General features: G+C 38.0%; 1 protein-coding gene across 1 annotated transcript in view; it reads right to left on the bottom strand.

The window, feature by feature from the left end:
• LOC102446022 (sodium channel protein type 2 subunit alpha) overlaps window positions 1–20274 on the bottom strand; it is a 113749-nt gene that overhangs the window by 9036 nt on the left and 84439 nt on the right. Inside the window, exons 18-23 of the mRNA XM_006137325.4 lie at window positions 19554–19674; window positions 19045–19199; window positions 17142–17315; window positions 11289–11411; window positions 4684–4965; window positions 1796–1849 (exon numbers count right to left, since the gene is read on the bottom strand). Of these exons, the coding sequence (XP_006137387.1) occupies window positions 1796–1849; window positions 4684–4965; window positions 11289–11411; window positions 17142–17315; window positions 19045–19199; window positions 19554–19674 (909 nt within the window). The remainder of the gene's footprint in view (window positions 1–1795; window positions 1850–4683; window positions 4966–11288; window positions 11412–17141; window positions 17316–19044; window positions 19200–19553; window positions 19675–20274) is intronic.

Below are 20274 nucleotides of genomic sequence, written 5' to 3'. Positions count from 1 at the left end.
GCCTTTGGTCATCTGCCTCAATCTATAGACAACCTGAAACATTAGCTTTGAGACTGGGTAGTCAGTAGGCAGACTGCAGGCCAAATCCAAATTGCCAGATGCTTTTGGAAAGAACCTGAAATCTATCTGTTATACTATTTTCTCTGGAGTCAGCACTTAGACCAAGAAGTTTGGATCCAGATAAAATATAACAGATTACCCATGCTCTAAGAGGTGTGAACTGATCCATTTTTCTTTGTCAGTTTCTTGAGGTTTCTGCAATTCCAGGGGCATATAAACTGACTTTTTTCAAAGATACCATGGTGGAGTCCATCATTTCTGTCATTGAATCTGGCATTTTGATATAGCTAGGCTCCAGACATTTTGTTTTCCTTTCCTGGCAAGGCCTCCCTTCAGCTGCCCCTTCTGACCACTTTTAACTGAAACAAGGGAGTTAATAGAATTATAGGAGCAGGAGGTTTGGGACCAGAGGGTTTGTCTACACTGCAGAGATTTTTCAGAAAAATGGCAATTTTTCTGAAAAAACTTCACTCACGTCCACACTGAAATCACGTTCTTTCGAAAAAAAATTGAAAGAACAGAGGGTTTTTTCTGACATTGGTAAACCTCTTTCTATGAGGAAGAAGTCTTTTTCCGAAAGAGCTCTTTCTGAAAAAGGCATGTGTGGATGGGGAAGAGGGAGTTCTTTCAAAAGAAGAGGAAAGCGGAAAAAGCACAGGTGCACTGGTGGCTCCACAGATTTAAATGAGAGAAAGCATCCATTCAGTGTGGATGCTATCTTTCGAAAAAGCAGATTGCTTTTTTGATGTGCTTTGACAGTATGGATGCTCTATTTCAGAAGAAGTTTTTCAGAAAATGTCTTCCAAAAAAGCTTCTTCCAAAAGAAGCCTGCAGTCTAGACGTAACGGCTACGTCTAGACTGGCATGATTTTTCACAAATGCTTTTAACAGAAAAGTTTTCCATTAAAAGCATTTGCGGAAAAGAACGTCTAGATTGGCATGGACGCTTCTCCACAAAAGCACTTTTTGTGGAAAAGCCTCTGTGTCAATCTAGATGCACTTTTGCGCAAAAAAGCCCCGATTGCCATTTTCGTGATCGGGGCTTTTTTGCGCAAAACAAATCTGAGCTGTCTACACTGGCCCTTTTGCACAAAAGCTTTGCGCAAAAGGACTTTTGCTCAAATGGGAGCAGCATAGTAGTTCCGCAAGAAGCACTGATTTCTTACATGAGATCGTCAGTGTTCTTGCGGAAATTCAAGCGGCCAGTGTAGACAGCTGGCAAGTTTTTCCGCAAAAGCAGGTGCTTTTGCAGAAAAACTTGCCAGTCTAGACACAGACAACCTGAATGTAGCCTGACAGCAGAGAGAGAAAGAAGGATAAACTGATGAGCTAAAAGGAGCACAGAACAGTACAGGAACTGAGGCTTAAGGAGTGGAGCCAAGCTTCTTGAAAAACAACTTCATCCTTGAAAATAAATTCTTGCAAATAATTGCCTACAAATTTTACATCAATGACTTTCCAACTATGAGTCATAGCTTCATCAGTGTCCGCTTAAGAGCCAAGGATATTTCATGGGAAAAGAAAATAAGTTAAAGTTACTGTGGAATTTGGTCCTGTTGTGCTACAGAGTATATAAGACCATAAAAATCTTCCCAGATCTCCTTCTGTTTTGTATTTTCATACTCTTTTCTACTTTTTGTGCTTGATGGAACTATATAGCTTCATGTTATCTCATTTCCAGTGCCACTCATTACTGTGATCACAGAGTTCACACAATCAAAGCTAATATACTTACATTTCGAGAATCCACGGCTGCATACATTATATCCATCCATCCTTTAAATGTGGCCTATAAACAAAACATATGTACTCAACTTCTGCTGTCCTTAGAAACTGGCTTAACTCGACATACTGTTTATGAACTGAAAACAAACTATGTTCATATTCATTTTAAAATATGGGTATGGTACAAGACAAATATTTGGCTTTCACCTTGTTTCTTTATTTACATACAAGAATCATAAATAATTATAATAAATACATAATCAGCTAAATAAAATACATAATCTTTTACTACAAGATACAATATATTTATTAAAAATTCCCATCTGCATACACATTATTGGAAACAAAGATACTTTCTGTGTGGGGATGTATCATGTTCTATGATATAGTCTGCTCTTGACTTTCACTGTTACGATAGAGTTAGTTTTTGTACTAAAATACATATATATTTGCACAGAATGTGTTTACTGCCATGTGTATACAGCTGTGACACAAGGAATAACCATGGATATAGTCAGTATAATAAATATGCATACATATGAATACATATAAGTGCAAAAAGCCAACTCAGCTGTAACTGAAATCAAGAACAGTTTACATCTTATAAACCATAATACATCCCCCGCTCAATGTAACTTTGTTTCCGATGGTACAAATTCAGATGAGAATTTTAAATAGATATATCATCCTCCATAGTAAAAGATTGTACATAGGTATTGCATTTAGCTGACTACATATTTATTATATGGTACACCTCCATAGTTGTAAAATGTACTCTGCATGTCACGAGTTAAGTTCCCAGTATGCTGCATGAGCACACAGCAACATATTAAACACAATGTAGGCACTCAGGGAACCCACCCAACCCAGACCTGCATTAGCCAGGGGAAAGGTTCCTCTCCCTGGTCCCAGCCTAGCCTGGCCTGAACCTGCTGCAGCCGGCGGGTGGGGGGTGCTTATCCCATGGGCCCAGTCCTGGAGCTGCCACAGTAGGCAGAAGTGCCTCTCATCCTCAGCACAGATGCTGCTGCAGATGAGGGGAAAAAATGCCTCTCCCCACCATGGCAGCTCTGGAGCTGGGCCCACAGGATAGGCACCCCTTGCTTGGCCATGGTAATCCCCTCTTCCCCTCTTCCCCAAATCCCACATTCCATCCACACCCTCGGCTGGAGATCTCACAACCCCAACATCCCAAATCTCTGCCCCAGCCTTGAGCTCTCTCCCACAGTCCAAATCTCTCAGTACCTCCATATTGGTGTACATAACAAAATTCATTCCACACGTGGGGAAAATTAGAGGGAACACTGATAAGTTCTGGTGCTCAAATATACTATTTATTCAATAGTAGCAGTGGTTACTCCATGTGTCTCACTGCATATCCCAGGGCTCATTTACCTCCTCTGTAGCAATCCTACCACACATCCTTGTAGTGACAGAGGAAGCATTGATAGTATGTGTATTAAGCCCAGAGACCAATTGCTCCAAATGCTGAATACTTTGTAGTCATTTGAGTGCATGGGTATCATTTTACCTTTAGATCAGGAGTAACTAATTTGTCCTACCATTGCTACAAATGGATTACTACCAATTATTACACAAATATAGATAAAGTTACTTAAGATATATGGTGAATTATGTCTCCCAAATTTGTACCATAGGGCAAAAGTAGTAGTAATGGTGAAATAAGCCTTCCAGATTGAACTGATGTATTCTCAAGGCTTTTTGGAGATGTCAGCCAGAAACAAAAACAGATCAAAAGGTGTTCAAGAGGTGCTAAGCATGTTTTCATGTGATCAGAGGTGTAGTGAGGGGGCTATGCACCTGGGGGCAAAGGAAAAATTTGCACCTCTGTCCCACTACTGCCACTTGGAGGGCCCCCGAACCTGGTGCACAGCTGTGTCTGACTCTAGGAGGAGAGGTGGGGGAGCTTGTATCGTGTATTCCCCTTCCCCTGCCAGCAAAGATGGAGGAGGGTTGGGCTGGGGGTGGAGAGGTGGGGAGGAGACTCTAGATGGTGGCGGAGGGCAGAGGAAGAGCACGCGAGCTGAAGAATGATGGAATCAGAGGGGGACTAAATTGGCACCCCCCCTAATGTGGCGCCCGGGGGCAACTGTCCCCCGCCCGCTCACTACGCCACTGCATGTAATGGTGTGATTCCTTGTTTTGTGGCAATAAGTAAGGATTTGGCTAATATTTATAAGTTTACAGAATGCATTTTTAAACTTGTTTCTTAAAGCAAAAGTACGAGTATAAGAAAAAACAAAAAATATATGGCATTCCCAAAAGTTAAAGCTACAGTGCTTCAGAGTTGAAACCACACTTAGCGCTCCTCATTAAACCTTGGAAACACCTCTAACTTCCCAACAAGTTCTGGTCATGGAAACTAGGCAACCAGTCAGCTCTTCTGTTTCCTACAATGTGTTCAAGACCCACACCCTTCCTTAAAGGGACCCCACTACTGCCACTCAGTTCCACTACTTCTTTCCACAACATCTCACCTTCATTTTTTTTTCTATGTTTGGATGTGTGATTTTAGTCATATACTTTTAATAGCATATATACCTGCCAAAGTTGCTGTCCATAATACAAGGAGACAATATAGGAAATTGAAATGAACTGCAAGTTGGAAGTGAATCCCATTTGCAAAAGGAGAGACAACAAATATTGTGAATGTTCACTTCTGCCTATGTGAGATCTCTTCTACAGCTAGATATAAATGCCTGTAGGTATCTGTCTTTTAAAAAATTGTTCTCAGCATTCCTACCATATGTAAGGAGTTTCATGGCACAGTAGCGAACAAAGTATATTTTTTAAATGCAGGACAGGTTAGTGACAAGAAACACTGAGAAATTACTCTTCACTACAAGTAAACACAAGAACCATATTATAGTCACTTACTACTTGAAGCAGAGAAAGATAGCCAAGTCCTACGTTATCAAAGTTTACTTTAACATTTTTCCATCGGGCAGTTTCATTGTTTTTTATGAGGTCCTCACATTGACTGTAATTGTTGATTTGGCTGATATCAAACCTCTCATCATTTGTGGTATTAATACAGTAATAGAATTTGCCAGCAAACAGATTTACTCCCATGATGCTGAAGATTAGCCAGAATATAAGACAAACAAGAAGCACATTCATAATGGATGGAATTGCTCCTAAGAGGGCATTCACAACGACCTAGCATATAAAGGAAAAGAGTAGAAACAGTGTAAGAATATGTATAGCAATAAAATAATTAGATATGTTACCAATTTTAATCAAACTTTCTTAAAATGTAATACAGTATTTTAAATTTGCTTTCACCTGCTTTTCAATTGGTGAAAATAACGTCTACAATTAATTTAAGAACCAAAGATAAAATAAACTTAAAACCTAGATAGAAAGCAAAAAAAGTATAAAATAAATAAAAACCTGTTTTAGATAGTATGTTGTCTTATAATTTGAATACTCTAATAAAGGAAAAAAGAAATACATGTTAAACACAAGCATGAAGGAAACTATAAATAATGTAGAAAATCATAGGTTTAAAGAAAGAATGGTGACATGAAAGACTAAATGATGAAAATAAACTTGGCAAAAATAGAAAAAAGGATGATTTAATTCTGTAAAATTGTTTAATTTATGTAATCCTACAATTGGTGCAAACTTATTGTCTTATTTATTTATGCATTATTCTTCTAAAGACTGCAGCAACCTTTACATTAAAAAGAGTAAAATCAAAGTGTGTATTATGTGTTTAGTTTGATAAACAATTTCAAATTTCCCTCTAAATAACATTGTCACTGAGTGTAATTCATTTTAATTAATAGAAAATTAGAAGTCAGAAAATCAATATGAAAATGTTTAAGATGTTTGGTGGTAATTAATACAAATGGAAAACCAGGTAGGTACCCAAATAAGAATACTCAAAAACAGTTAAGACTTCGAAGAAGAGACTTTATTTTATTCCCAACTGGCTTCAGTGGAAAATGAATCGAGCCTAAATTAAACAAAATGTAAGACTGGCTTATTGTTAACCAAAGTATTTAAGGACTTTTATAAATATGCCAGGGTAAAAAAAACAGAAGGGAAAAACTATGCTCATTAAAAATGATGAAGTGGGTTTACTTAATTATTAGATTAATAATGACTAAAAAGGTTAAAATAATTAACACTTTGTAAAAACAAAAAACAAACTCCTCTCTGTCTGCAACCAGAATAATAAAGCAAAGCATCCATCTACTCTAACTTCTACAGAAGTCAATTAAAAGACTGTTATTGACTAAAATGGCAAATGGATCAGACTCCCCCATCCCTGAGGTGTAAACGTGCTGCACTATGTTATTAATGTAGCTGGAGTTGTGTACCTGAGGTTGATTTACTATGGTAGTGTAGACATAACCTTAGATAGGAGAGAGCAGAAAAAAAAAGCCAATGACACTAGAAGCACAACTATCAACGCAATGTTGGACTTCCAAGCAGATGCACTGTGGCATACATCAAAAAGATAATAAATAGCATCTCTAGTGTAACCTGACCTACAATTCAATTGATTTTTTGAACACATAACCAGAAATATATTTCTACAAATCAGAAGGCTATCACAGGATGAAATTAAGAATGACTTCCAGATTGTAAATCTATTATACTGTAGAAAAGTGTCCCTAAGGAAATGGAGGAAGTCTCTTTGCCTGATACGCTTAGATTTGTATTGGACAAACTACTAGAAAATGAAAAAGGGGAAAGTTAGTGAATTAATTAGAGGTTTTTGAGCAGGGATCTGATTGGCCCATTAAAATGAAGTATTTGTTGTCCAGGTTTAAAAAGGTATAATGGAAACAATTTTGCATTTTCAGTTAAATGAATTTGATGATGGGAAAGATCTTTTCCACCTACAGCTTTTACAATTCCATTAAGTTAGTCAAAACAATAACAGAGTGCAAATCAAACTGAAACATACAAAGAGATAATAGATGAAAAGATCTAAAATAAAATTATTTCAGCAATTTTCCTCAAAGCATTTTTACAAATACCATTAATTAGGCTCACATCCTTAGATAAATATTATTTACAGATGAAGATACTGAAGCACAGATGGTACTTGCTCAGGGTTACACAAGAATTCTGTGGCAGACTGAGAACTAGAACCCATGTCTATAAATTTCCAGGGTTATGTCTTACCATTCTTTTTTGATATATAACACAAATGTATGGCAGCTTGGATTGAAATGATGTGTTGCAGATCAAAAGATGTCTCACATACATAAAAAAATGTGGCAGCTGAAATTTGCTCCTTTTTTCTTTTTTCTATTCATAAACCACTTAGGGTGTGTCCAGACTCCATGCCTCCTTCGACGGAGGCATGTAGATTAGCCAGATCGGAAGAGGGAAATGAAGCCGCGATTAAAATAATCGCGGCTTCATTTAAATTTAAATGGCTGCCCCGATCTGCCGATCAGCTGTTTGTCGGCAGATCGGGAGAGTCTGGACGCGATGCCCCGCCAAAGAAGCCTTTCTTCATCGACACAGGTAAGCCTCGTGAAACCATCTTCCTATAGTTAATGAACTTATTTTGATATTTAATCTATATCAGTGTGGTTTTGGCTGAAGGGCTTGGGGAATCTATTCAGGTTAATATAGGCTGGTGTGTATTCATTTTCTTTGATAAATGACAGACTTTATGAGCTTGTATTACTCAGAAAGTAACTGAGCAGTACAAGGCAGTACATTTCTAGCAGTACATTCTGGAGTGTAAAGGGGATGCAGGTGTTGCCTTATATATAATTCAAAAATGGCTAGGCATAGCACTCTGGGGCATGGCACCTGAGTGAAAGGTGACTTGTATGTTAGAGTCTGGGTGAATGAGCAGAATGGTAGGTCACATAACAAAGCACCAGGCTGGAAAATTATGAGGACATAGCAGTTCTAGAGCCCAGACTGCACTCAGAGGGGATTCCAGAGAGGTACTCAGACTCACAGAAATTCACCATTGAGCACTAATATGGAAATAATTTAATATTTAAAATCAGTAATCTAGATCCCTTTAGGTTTCGTTGCTGCATAGCTCCCATGGATAGTGGGTATTTTTACTGTAAAAATAAGGGTCTGAAGGATTTAGTCAAATTATAGACATTCTGAAATACTTTCCAAAATTTTAATTGAAATTTAAGAATTTTTATAACAATTAAACATATTCTTAACCAAATCTTTTCAAATGTTAAGTCCATTGACATTTTTACTTAAAAATAGGACTGTGCCATTTCATAAGGATAATAATGCCACACATCCAGGAGAAAAGTTATGAAGAAATAAAGAATCTGTTATGGGGAGAAAGCATCTGGCCTCAGGCATTGTATTTCATTACACCCACAGTGTCTGTATCTCTCTCTTACATCTTCATACCCAGTCATGTGTTTGCCTTTCATAACTGCTGCACTTCCAGAATTGACCTACTTTTTCCTTTTTCAGTCTGAATCCTGAAGCTATAGCACAAGCTTTAAATTATGAATCTCTGACAAAGCACAAAACATAAAACAAAGAATCAAGGAAAACACTGGGCTAAATACATCCTTGGTTCCACTAATGAAAAAATTGGTGGTCAGGTTCCTAATAGCAAAAAGTTCTCCTGGGAAGACAAACTAACAGTACAGAAAGATGTTAGTGACTTTCCTCCATTGTCTGAAAAAAAAAAAAAGACAACAGGAGAACAGTGGGTTTATATCAACCAGCAATGAATGATGCTGGCCATGAAAATAGGAATAGCCAATTTATGATTCTGCACAAGTGTACTGCACTCTGCCTGATGTCCTATCTATCTGACGCCCATCCAGAAAGAACACTGACAGAGAGTGGCAACTTCTGAGCAGGGACACAAGGAGGGCACCAGCCACATGATCGGCCCCCCCACTTTGATTTTTCCCTGTTACCTTAGCCTGGGAAGGGATCTGCCTCTTCCTGCCCTCACTCTGCCCACATTCTGTCCCTTTTCCCAAACCTCTGCCCGTGCTTTGCCCCTGCCCCACCTCCTCATGCCCTTTACCAATTCTTGTAAGCCCCCTTCCCTGAGTGATGCAGCCCAGGTGAATAGCCAGTGGCCTGGCACCAGCAGTAGGGGTTGCCCTCCTCTCTCCCCCCACCCCCACAAGCACCAGGGGCAGTGGGAAACAGAGCAACCCAACCCCAGTCTGCTCTGCTCCGTTAGCTCCTAGCCATATCACTCCACTTCCTGGCACTGGTGAGTACAGGGTGGGGGTCAGTCCCACCCCTTGCCCAGCCCCTTCCCCTGAGCAACACAGCTGGCAGTTGGGGAAGTGGAGTGTGCTGCAGCCACTCCACTTCTCACTGCTGCCAGTGAGGCTTGACCCTCTGCTGTTGACCTCTGGGCCTCACACGGGAGCCCCAAAAGCACAGGGCCCAGGACAGTTGAAAGAATCATCCTATGGATGGGACGGCTCTGTCTGCCAGCTGCTCCTCCCCTCATCTGGAGGAGAACAAGACCCTTCATGTCCCCCCATGTCAGCCCTGCTCACAGAAAGTACTAATAGAAATATCCCATGCCATCCTTCAGTGGGATCCTGACTCAACGGACATTGCTGGTCCATATTGTTTTAGGGATGTTTAAACCTGGCTTCTAAAGAATAACTTGGCAGACTTTTAAAAATGTGTAGAATATAATTTTCTGCACATATATAAATAACACGATATTGATGCTCACTGGAAGTAACAATCAGCATAAAACTAATGTGTAAATAATATTATATTGTAATATTGCTATTTGATGGATTCACAGGTTTCAGAGGGGTAGCCGAGTTAGTCTGCAATAGAAAAAAACTTAAAGAACAATGAATAGTCCTGCTGCACCTTAGAGACTAACAAAGCATGTAGATGGTATCATGAGCTTTTGTGGGCACAACCCACTTCTTCAGATGAATGGAGTTTAAGGAGTCCAGGTTCCAAATATATAGCAGAAAAAGAGAGGAGATAGAGAGGGAAAGGAAAGGAGAAAAATGGGAAAATAATAATCAATTAGAGTTTCCATGCTAAATGAAGCTGATAGGGTTCTAAGTACCCTTAAGTACCTTGTGTTTGACTTTTTATGTCATTTGGATATGGAATGTAGCAGGTAATCCAGTTAAGGTCTTTGTTTAAATCTCTATTGTAGGTATCAAACTTGTAAATGAAATTAAGTTCTGCAGCTTTCCTTTCAAGCTGTTTTCAAAATTGGCTTGAAATAATATGGAAACTTTGAGATCCATTAGTGAGTTCCACAGGCAAGTTAAAATGTTCCCCAACAGATTTCTGTGTGTTTCTTTCTGAATATCTGATTTGTGTCCATTAATCCTTTGTCCAGTTTGGCCAATATACATGGCAGAGGGGCTCTGACACCCACTCACCCACAATTATTTCCAATTTGGGGACAATTTATATTTTCAAGTCAGGGCCACAGCTATGGATTTTGTAAAAAGACTGGGACTTTTCAGCTTAGAAAAAGGAAGACAAAGTAGAAATATTACAGAGTTCTATGAAATATTGACTGGTTTGAAGAAAGTTAATATGGAATTGTTATTTATTTCTTTACATAACACAAGAACCCATGGTCACTGAAGGAAATTAATATGCGACAGGTTTAAAACAAAGAAAGTACTCCACACAATGCACTGTCAACTTGTGCAAAATGGGATGTTGCAGAAGTCAGAACTATAACAGAATTAAAAACAAACTAGATAAGTTCATGAAGGATATGACCATTAATGGCCATTAGCCAAGATGGTGAATGATGCAAGCCAATGTTCTGAGTGTCGCTAGCCTGTCTCTGCCAGAAGGTGGGAGTGAACAGCAGGGGATGGATCATTCAATAATTGCCTGTTCAGTTCATTCCTTCTGAAGCATTTGGCATTGGCCACTGTCAGAAGACAGGATACTGTGTGAGATGAGCCATTGGTCTGACCCAGTATGGCCATTCTTATGTTCTTATATAGTAAAAGCACAAAGATCTGAAATTCTAACAAAAACACATTTCAATTTTCTATTAAAATATTATGTAAAAAGAATTATATTTTTATAAATATGCATGATGTGATACATCTGTGCATGCACACATACAAACATCTATCTATCTATCATCTATCTATCTATCTATCTAAAATGAAGTGTTTATAAAATACACACAGACACTTGCAGTATACATATGAGGAGGGAATTATATGGGATAAATTAAACTTTAATTTAGCCGCATATATTTTTAGTAATTCACAATACATCCATGTACTTGATGAGTCCGAGGACCCTACAGGAAAATTCCAAATTGAATGAGAGGTAAAATAACCTACATGAGCATATTAATGTGTGATATAACATATGAATTTACATAAACAATTAAGCTTTTTGCTTATCTGTTAGTGATAAATATGCAAGTGATAAGAAAATAGTGTAACACTTTTGCATGGTTTTGTGATTCCTTATTCTGCAGGTATAGTTTCTTTTTAGGCATGCATTATTTCAGGTTTTTCATTTTGTCTTACCCTCATCCCTTCAAATCGTGACAAGGCTCTTAGAGGTCTCAAAGCTCTTAAGGTCCTAAGGGATTTAATCGCACCAAGTTCTGAGTAGCCCAAGGCATTAGCTGTTAAGCTAACCAAAGAGACCTAAATGAAAACACAAAAGCAATAATACTCATTCATCTTGAATATTCTCTTATATATTTGCCAGGAATGGTGTGTGCCATACAATTCCCAGGTAGACTGAAGGTTGGACCTCTTTCTCCAGAAATCCTTCTATAACCTAGGAGAGATCTTTAAGTCAATCAAAGTAAAGGTGTTACATGACATCTGTCATTGAAATCCTGCTGGCACTATATCTGTCTATCTATAAATAATTTGTAAGTTCACACATAGTGGTCAATATTCAGTGGAAAATGTATCTGAATTTGAACTTCCAGTTTAGGATAGGGTTTTTCAGAAAGCCCTCAGATCTTGATAGTAATCCAAAAACTATCAAGGACCAAATACAGGCATGATATAAGCAGTTACAACATGCAGGGATTAATAGTGACTTTCTAGTGACCAAAAGTGTCTCAATGAAGAACCACAGTGAGCAGAGCTGTTTGAAAATTTTGGCATTATTGAAGACTGGTAATGAGAGATTTCATATCTAATAATTTTCTGTAAGTTGCTTCTCTCTGAATTCATTACTGATGGGCTCATCTCTCCTTCCCCATCTGTGCAATTCAGAATGGTCCAATGCAGCTCCTGAAGCTACAGAAATGAGTACTGTCCTCCAGCTCATGTCACCAGAAGAGTTCTTCTGCAGGCACAGAAACATTCCAGTAACCAATTATTAGCATTAAGATAACTTGATATGACACTTTAAATTAATCTTAAGAAAATATATGTCTAAGACCCCTTTTAGAGAACAATTTCAATTTATATTTTGGTCATGTACAAGACTACCAAGGCAAGTTGAATACAGCGATAAATGGCTAACAGAAATAAATTAATCAGGTAAAACATTTCTCATTCTCTTGCACAGCTTCTCTCTTCATTCATTACAAATGGGAGGCAGTGAGCAATGAATCCCAGAAGTAGAGAGGGAAAGAACTATTATAGTACAATAACAGACAGGAATGGAAGCTTACCCCATATAAAGAAAGAACTTTAATAAGTTTTGGTGTAAGGGGGAACAGTTAACACCAAATACTGTAAGTTCTTTAATAAACTAAGGAGAACCGACCAAGTAGCATACTCAGAAAAACAATGCCTCTGTCCATGAATGGAAAATCTTCCTCAGATAAGGCTCATATACTTCCTTGTCCCCCTTCCTAGAGACTTCTGTAAATAGTTTATCAGATACCTAGCATTCCAACTACTGTCAGATTTTTACATCTTGCCTGTAGCAACCTTGAGACCCAGCCTAAGGACTTGGCATTTGATATAGAAGATTAACAGGATGCAATTGGCACATGTATTCATATACTTGAGATGTACCTTTAGAAAACTAGCTTGAGAGTCCATTCAAAGCACAATCTACCAAGAGTTATGAAAAAAAGATGGGAGAGCTATTTATCAGGAATTTTGCAAAGAGGAACTTATCTTGAACAGAAAGATTTGGAGATGTACAAGAATAACATTTTCCTTATAAACAAAAGTAGCATACTTCTTGCACGGATACAGGGACCAGTTCCAAAACATGACTTTTGAAGATAATGGCACCTAGAAAAGACAGTCATAGGCTTGTCTAATTTGTGTCTGTAATTAACTCAGCACCTGCTACTTACATGGAGAATCCAATATACCTGTCTACAAATGCCACTATATCTGGTACCCACATTTCTAAAGTGTTTAGCTGTAGGTCTCCAATCAAACCTCCTTGAAGAAAAGCTGGTGAAGATGAGATTCCCAGATCTTTGTGATTATAGTATTTATATTATCTAGCGATCTGGGACTCATTGTGGTTGCCTGGCCAAGTCCTAGTTCCCCCTTATACCAAAAATGTGAATCTCATTCCATCCATAAACAAAACACCCTGGCTAATTTCTATCTACATATCAAACGGTCTTTGAGGTTAATGTGGAATCCATGCTGAACTACACCTCTGAGAGCAGACTATGCCCAATTCCTATGCCCAGGCTGCTAATTGTTCATATTCAGAATCTGAGTGCAGTTGCTGCTTCAAATGGTTTTGCAGATTCAATGTAACTTCAAATTCAAAGTGCCTTCTGGCCTAGTGGAGGTTTAGGTGGATGACCACAACTCTCTCTTTTCTGTATCCTTTACATGAACCATCTTGAAATGCAGCAGATGCTTTTCTATTGGGGACATTATTTCCATTGCTACAAAAAAAAAAAAAAGTAAATGAATAAATAAAAAGCAGCTTTGGCCTCTGGTTACTGTCTGGTTTTGGAAGAGATTTAAACATGCTTCCGCAATCATAAGCCAATCTGTAATGGGAGGTAAGAGAAGACTTTATCTGAAAGTACCATACTTGCCCACCATGTGGTTTCTTATTTTGCTGAGATAATTGGTACTTGTCACTCTCACAGATTGAACCTGGTGGACCACTGTTCTGATTCCATATGGTCAAATGTGTGGAGGTTTTTTTTCTTTTTTGAAGACACTCAGTAGAGGTTGAAGTTAGCCAAGAGGATGTGTACTACAAAATATTGGAAATTTCTTTTCTTAGCATGCTTGCTTTCATGGTGAGTAGGCTAAGTTCTAAAGTGAAAGCTGGCTTGGCTTTCAGCGTGTTATTTGCCCCTATCTGCCCACAAAGGGATGGCTAGAGTCTGAGAATGACACCTAATTTTGTACTGTATCAAGTGTATGATCCTATGTCCTCATAAGAAATATCAGTGGGTACATTTTGAGAAAACCACTTAAAGGATAAAGCTGATGCATGGCACAGGCAAGCCTTGCCACTGGAGGTAACGAATCCCTCTGGAAATGATTGATTAAATGTAGTTTTAGATCTTTACTATCTTCACCTTTATGGCAAAATTATGGCCACACTTATGTCTCTTGATAGCTGGATGAGCAATTCTCTGAATTGAAATAAACAATTCTTAGTTTTGAAGAACTGGTGCCTGAATCCTTTCCAGCAGCTCTTCATTTATGAATGGATCCATTTCTCTGTTCATATCCATTAGCACCCTATCTATCCATGATTATAGGTGCATATTGTGCAACCTGTGTCTTGTTGTGAGCACTACCAGCCACTGGGAACTCTGGGTGCAGACGGTGAATCAGAAGGACAAGCCTTGGGTGGGAATTAAGGGGTCTCATACACAAATTCATCTTTGTTATGATGATAATTTTGTTAATTTGGAAGAAAGCTTATTAAGATTTCCTCGGGGGCTTCTGCTCCAGATTTTTCTCTCTACTATGGTATCAGCCCCTTCAAAAATATCCTTTGAGTTGTTATGCAGGCTCTGACAGGGAAGGCTGAGGATTCTTTGAAATCTCAGCCACTACTTCATCTAATATTTAGACAGAAAGGTTCTTGTTATAATTTTGAATGCACAGGTATCCATTTAATATAAACAATAGCTATTCATGAGTATGATATGGTTGTCTTATACCTACCAAGTCAGAATCTGTTCGTCATAAGTCAAGTCAAGAATTTGACCAAGGCAAAACCAGTAATGTCTTACTCCAAGCAAGTATCATAAAGTAGGTTTTCTTTACTAAATATGTAAAAAAGACTTTGGTCTAAATGGCCTCTTCCACAGGTGTGATTGTGTCTTTCATAGCTATGGCTGCATCAACCTTAAGCTCCTCAAATTTATGAAATTACTTTGTTTTTGTATAAACATTTTAATTTAACCTTTGTTTAATTAGATATCCACACCTGATTCTTATAATACCCTTGAAGAAAACATTGACAGGAAAACATATATCTAATATTATTGAGTTCCTTCCAAACCACCTACTAATGCCCTCTCCTCACAAAATCCAATAGGGTTTTGTTGTTGTTATTGATACATCTGTGGTATTTCTTCCCCTTGCTGAATATAGGGAAGGTGGTGTACACTATTCATCCTGGAATAGGGAACACACAACAGAGGGAAGCTATTGATATACAGATCTCAACTGTGAACATAGTTTGCTAGATATCCTGGGAGTATGAAAGGTTGCCAGCTTGTTCCCAAAGGTTGGTTAGCATCCAAGTATTGTAGAAGCAACATACTGCCGCTTGAGGCTTTACGCAGTACATCAAGATTACTTTGGCAGGAAAAGAATTTTCCCTTACTCCATTGTGACCCCCCTGAAGATTCAGCTCTGTGGGAGTGGAATCCTCATATATTTGGAGCAAGTGCTTCTTAGGTGTGAATATGGAGCCAGCCTGTGTAGCATGGAATGAATGAACATATCTGAATATACTGCAGGATGTGGGGAGGGATGGTGAGCATGACAGAACATTGAAAAAGACACTGTATAGGAGAATAGAACTGCAAACACTTCTTCAGGGGAAGAGGCAAAAAAGGGGGGATTGACCCCTGATTGTCATCCCCTTTGTTCTTTAGCAGCACTAATTGCTGCCTTGCAAATGACACACTTCCTTTTGCCTTTTTGGGACCTGATGTCTTGGATGTTTGTAGGACTTATCCCTGAGTATCAGGAGAATTCCCCAATTCATAGTAGGAGGAAGGGAAGCAATATAAGTGCCCTGCTTCTTTCACCAGGGAACAGAGGTTTTTTTCAGTATCACAAGGAAGAGGGGAAGAAGGCACTTCTGGAGTTTTTCAGAGCAGATTTTCCTCTTATACTTCAGTTCTGTTTCAGGAATTACCTCCTTGTCCTGAGACACTTTCCCCCAAAATTGTGAAATATCTGATTTGGCTTTTCAGTATTGGAGCCACAATCCCTCAGTAAAGGATGGGGATGTGACATGTGTGACCAACTGGAGTCCTAAGCCATTGCAGTGCAGGGGTAAAAGGCATGGTATGTTTCATCTCTCTAAAGGCTATAAAGACAATCCAGGAAGAGTGGAGGAGCAAGAAGATTCTAACTCGCAAGTACACAACAAAAGTAATACAAAGGTTTAAAACAAAATGGCTAGAAGAAACTGAACTGCCAACTTTTCCCACTGTCAGAGGCAGAAAATCTGATGACTTGAGCTGAAGGGTGGAGTTTAGTTTTGATGTCTCCAGTGACACTGAACTACCTTTGAATTCCATTTGTGTGGAGGTTAGCCCATTAGTAATAAATAAGGACAGAAGCTGTGCAATAGAATCAATGTTTAAATAAATGGTATTCTACTGTTGTTTAACAGTGCATTTAAAACAGCAATTAATTGCAATGTTAATGTAATTAATCACAATTAATTTTTTAATAGTTTGACAGACTGAGTTCTGACTTGTAGGACTTGTGCCAAGAGAATTCTCCTGCATCCCATAAGAGACTTTTCTGGCCTTGTATGCTGCTAAAGGAAAAAGCAGGGAATGATGCTTTGCCTGGAGATTATACTGATTAAAGAGTATAAAATTTATCTCAACAGGGCTTAGAATAGTAATAAAAAGTCCCACAAAAGAACCATGTTAACAAATATTAAAAATCCATATTCTATAAAAATCAAGATGATGAACGGTATTCTTTCCATACGGCAAATATATGAAAAGAGGAAGAAAAAAAAACATAAATGTATATTAATAATACAATAAAATAATCAAATGATATTAGCAAAACATTCAAAGCTACTGTGGACTTTTAGTAACTTTTATCTTTAAAATTGGGGCTACTGAAGCCATAGTGTGCTGAAAGCTTTTAAACAGAGCTCCGCATTGGAATGAATGGAGAGTTTGACTTTAAATAAGTGACACATAATATTATGAAATATGGAGCATGATAGACTTGTAACAGTATATAAAAGAGAATACATACATCAACAATCAGGAAGTCCAGCCAGCACCAGGCATTAGTGAAATACATTTGAAAACCATAAGCCACCCATTTTAAAAGCATTTCCAGAATGAAGATATAAGTGAAGACTTTATCGGCATATTCCAGCATGGTTTTAATAGTCTTGCGCTGTTCAATGTATATGTCTTCAAAAGCCTGTGAACAAAATATTGTATGTGAAGTGCTTATATAACATAACAGTTTGCCATATAGGCCAAAGGAACTGAAAAAATGGCCACTATGCTTTTTTTTTTTTTTTTTTTTTTTTTTGTAAATTAATTGCAATGCAGATAATCATTATTTCCCTCCCATCCACTTATACTTTCTCTTCCCAATTAGAACAGATGGCACCATTTCTCCTTCACTTTGTGTAACATATTCCCTCCTTTCATGCTTATTATTAGAGCTGTGCAAATATCCACAGACCATTTCTGTGGATTGCACCTTGGACGTGGATACAACTTTTGTATCTGTGCAGAGCTCTGTAGCACAAACTCACCTGAACAGGGCGACTGTCACCAGCCCTCAGGCTCCAACTTGGCTCTCTGAATCAGCCAGCAGCAGACCGTGATATGTGGCTATAGCCCACTAGATATCTGGGAGCTGTAGTCCCCAATTTGCTCAGGTAGAGAAGGCAAACTACAGCTCCCAGAAGGGGGTGCAACCTTATGCTCCTGTACAGTGAGCCAACCTCTATGTGCATTAGAACTGTTGTAACTAAGTAGAGGTATTTAAGCCATGCACTGGAGGGCAGTGCTGCACACAAAGGTCCAGTGAAAGGTGGTATGGTGGGGGCAGAGCAGGTGGTGGGGAGGAAGAGTTATTGCAGTGATCTGTGGAGTTATTGGTTAAAACTGCAAATCCCCAGATATCCACTTCATATCAATAGATATTTGCACCTATGAATAGGGGCTATCCACAGAGAATTTTTGTGACTCGTGGATTAGTTTGCCGATATAAATTCTGTATCTGTGAAGGTTTCTACCTATTAATTACCACATTCAGTAAAGATGAATGATGATCCATACTGCTCACCCCAGTGGAGTTCTTTGTAGCTCAAACTCCTTTTCTTCTTCCCCTTTAGATAATTATTTGTTGACATTAGGATCTGAACTCTGCTAGATGCATCTATCTTTCAACCTGGGTTGCCAAAAGCAGGATCTAATGCTGACTGTTATGGACAGGGATTTTCTGATAATCATACCAATGAAACCAAGCTGTATAGATTAACTAGCAAAACAGTCTTCAGCATGGTTTTATAACCGTTCTCAGGCAAAACTCTCTCCGCACTTATCAGGGAACCTGTGCAACAACCCTTCCAATAACACATGCATTTAAATACAATTGTAGTTAGTATAGAATATTCTATGGAACGTTAACTATTTAAGTGTTTATGCAACACACCTGCTTTCATTCCAGACTGGAAACTAAAACTTTGAATTAATCACTTATCTATATGATATTTCAGTCTGCTGATGCTGCACTCCTGGGTCAGCTGTAGTTCATTTACACATGACAGAAGCAATAGGAAACTAACAGTTCATGTTCTATTTCTTATTAAGGAGAATAAAGAAAAAATCATGAACATTCAAAGAATAAGTGAAGATATTTTGATGTGTAGCGGCTATAACTAGGTTCCTATTTCAATATACAACTGATATTCAATCTTCCATGCTTGATGCATTTATAGCCACCAAGAATTTCCATATCTACTACTTTAATTGACAAATGTTTCTTGAGACTATTTCTGTAGTGATACAATGACATTTCTTACTTGGGACTTTTTCCAATGGATGAAAACTATGCTAAGGATATCTACATGATTAACCACAATACTAGAAACTTAATGTTAACATATATCTTAGTTGTTTCACATTACAATTACCAGAGCGCCACTGCTGAGGAGAATCATGAAGACAATGAAGGTCTCAAACCAGTTGTGTTCAACTATCTTGTAGCAGGTTTTCCTAAGATTCCACCATAGTTTTCCTTTCCCATCTTCTATGCTGACTTGACAGCACTTGAACTTCCGTACACAGCCTGGCAAATGTGATATTAAGTTGTGAGAAAATAAGGCAACAATGTATTCTAAAGCATTAACATCTGTCTGACTAATTTTAGAGTATTCCCCTGCATTCTTCAGCCTGTTAGTCTCACCATTTGCAAGAAAAGTAAAGATTTGTTTGACATATTTTGATTACACCTACTCAGTACCATTAGAACTTCCAGAGCTGTATGCCAACTTCTACACCTCTGAAGGGGATATTAATAGAAAAGAGAACTGGGAGAATGAGTATTATCCCCTTTTGAGGTTGCTAGCACTGTTGGTGCCACTAGTGGGGAATAGCTTATGGAAGCAAAACACTCCCTTACACAACAATTTGCATCACTCACCTTCTGTAAAACAGGCTTCTGGTTCAAGAGCTTCTTCAGGTTCTACCTCTGGTTGTTCTCCTTCTTGAGGAAGTCCAATATCAACTGTACTGCCTTCAGATGAGCTGGATGCATTTAACTTCTGTAAATAAAAGTCCACATGGCTGTTTTTAACCATCACATTTATTTTAAACAGAAAATTAATATTTGTATTGCAAACCAAAATACTGTGCATGTATTTCAGTGCTATTAAATTAAATAGCATACTTACTATATATGTAATGATAAATTGCTTTACTACAGGCAAGGTCACAAGATTAGAAATTACATCACATGTATTTTTTTTACTGAAAATATTCTGAGTCACCAGAATAATCTGGCTATTTTCTGTAGCACATATGAATATATTGAAATAAAATTTCAATATGGTTAAATTTTAGGTTATAACCAATTGTGTTACTGTATCCGTGATACTCAGAGAGAAAATCCTGAGCTGCAAGTAGCTTTTTAATGTGTCTTCTGCAGATCTTTCAAGCCAGTGCTATTAAAACACTCTAATTTAATTATCAACCAATCTAAGTTATTAACCAATCAGGGTGTTTTTACTATGTTATTAACCGATCATAGTTGATAAAATAATAATATTTGGTTAGCCATTTTTCTGTAAGAATTTTATATACACACATACGAAGTATTTACCTGTCATATTGTTTAAATAGGAATACATAGTACTAGAGTAAAT

The sequence above is a fragment of the Pelodiscus sinensis genome, chromosome 7, assembly GCF_049634645.1.
Source record: "Pelodiscus sinensis isolate JC-2024 chromosome 7, ASM4963464v1, whole genome shotgun sequence".
Lineage (NCBI taxonomy): Eukaryota > Metazoa > Chordata > Testudines > Trionychidae > Pelodiscus > Pelodiscus sinensis.
This window is presented reverse-complemented; position numbering and strand designations above follow the sequence as displayed.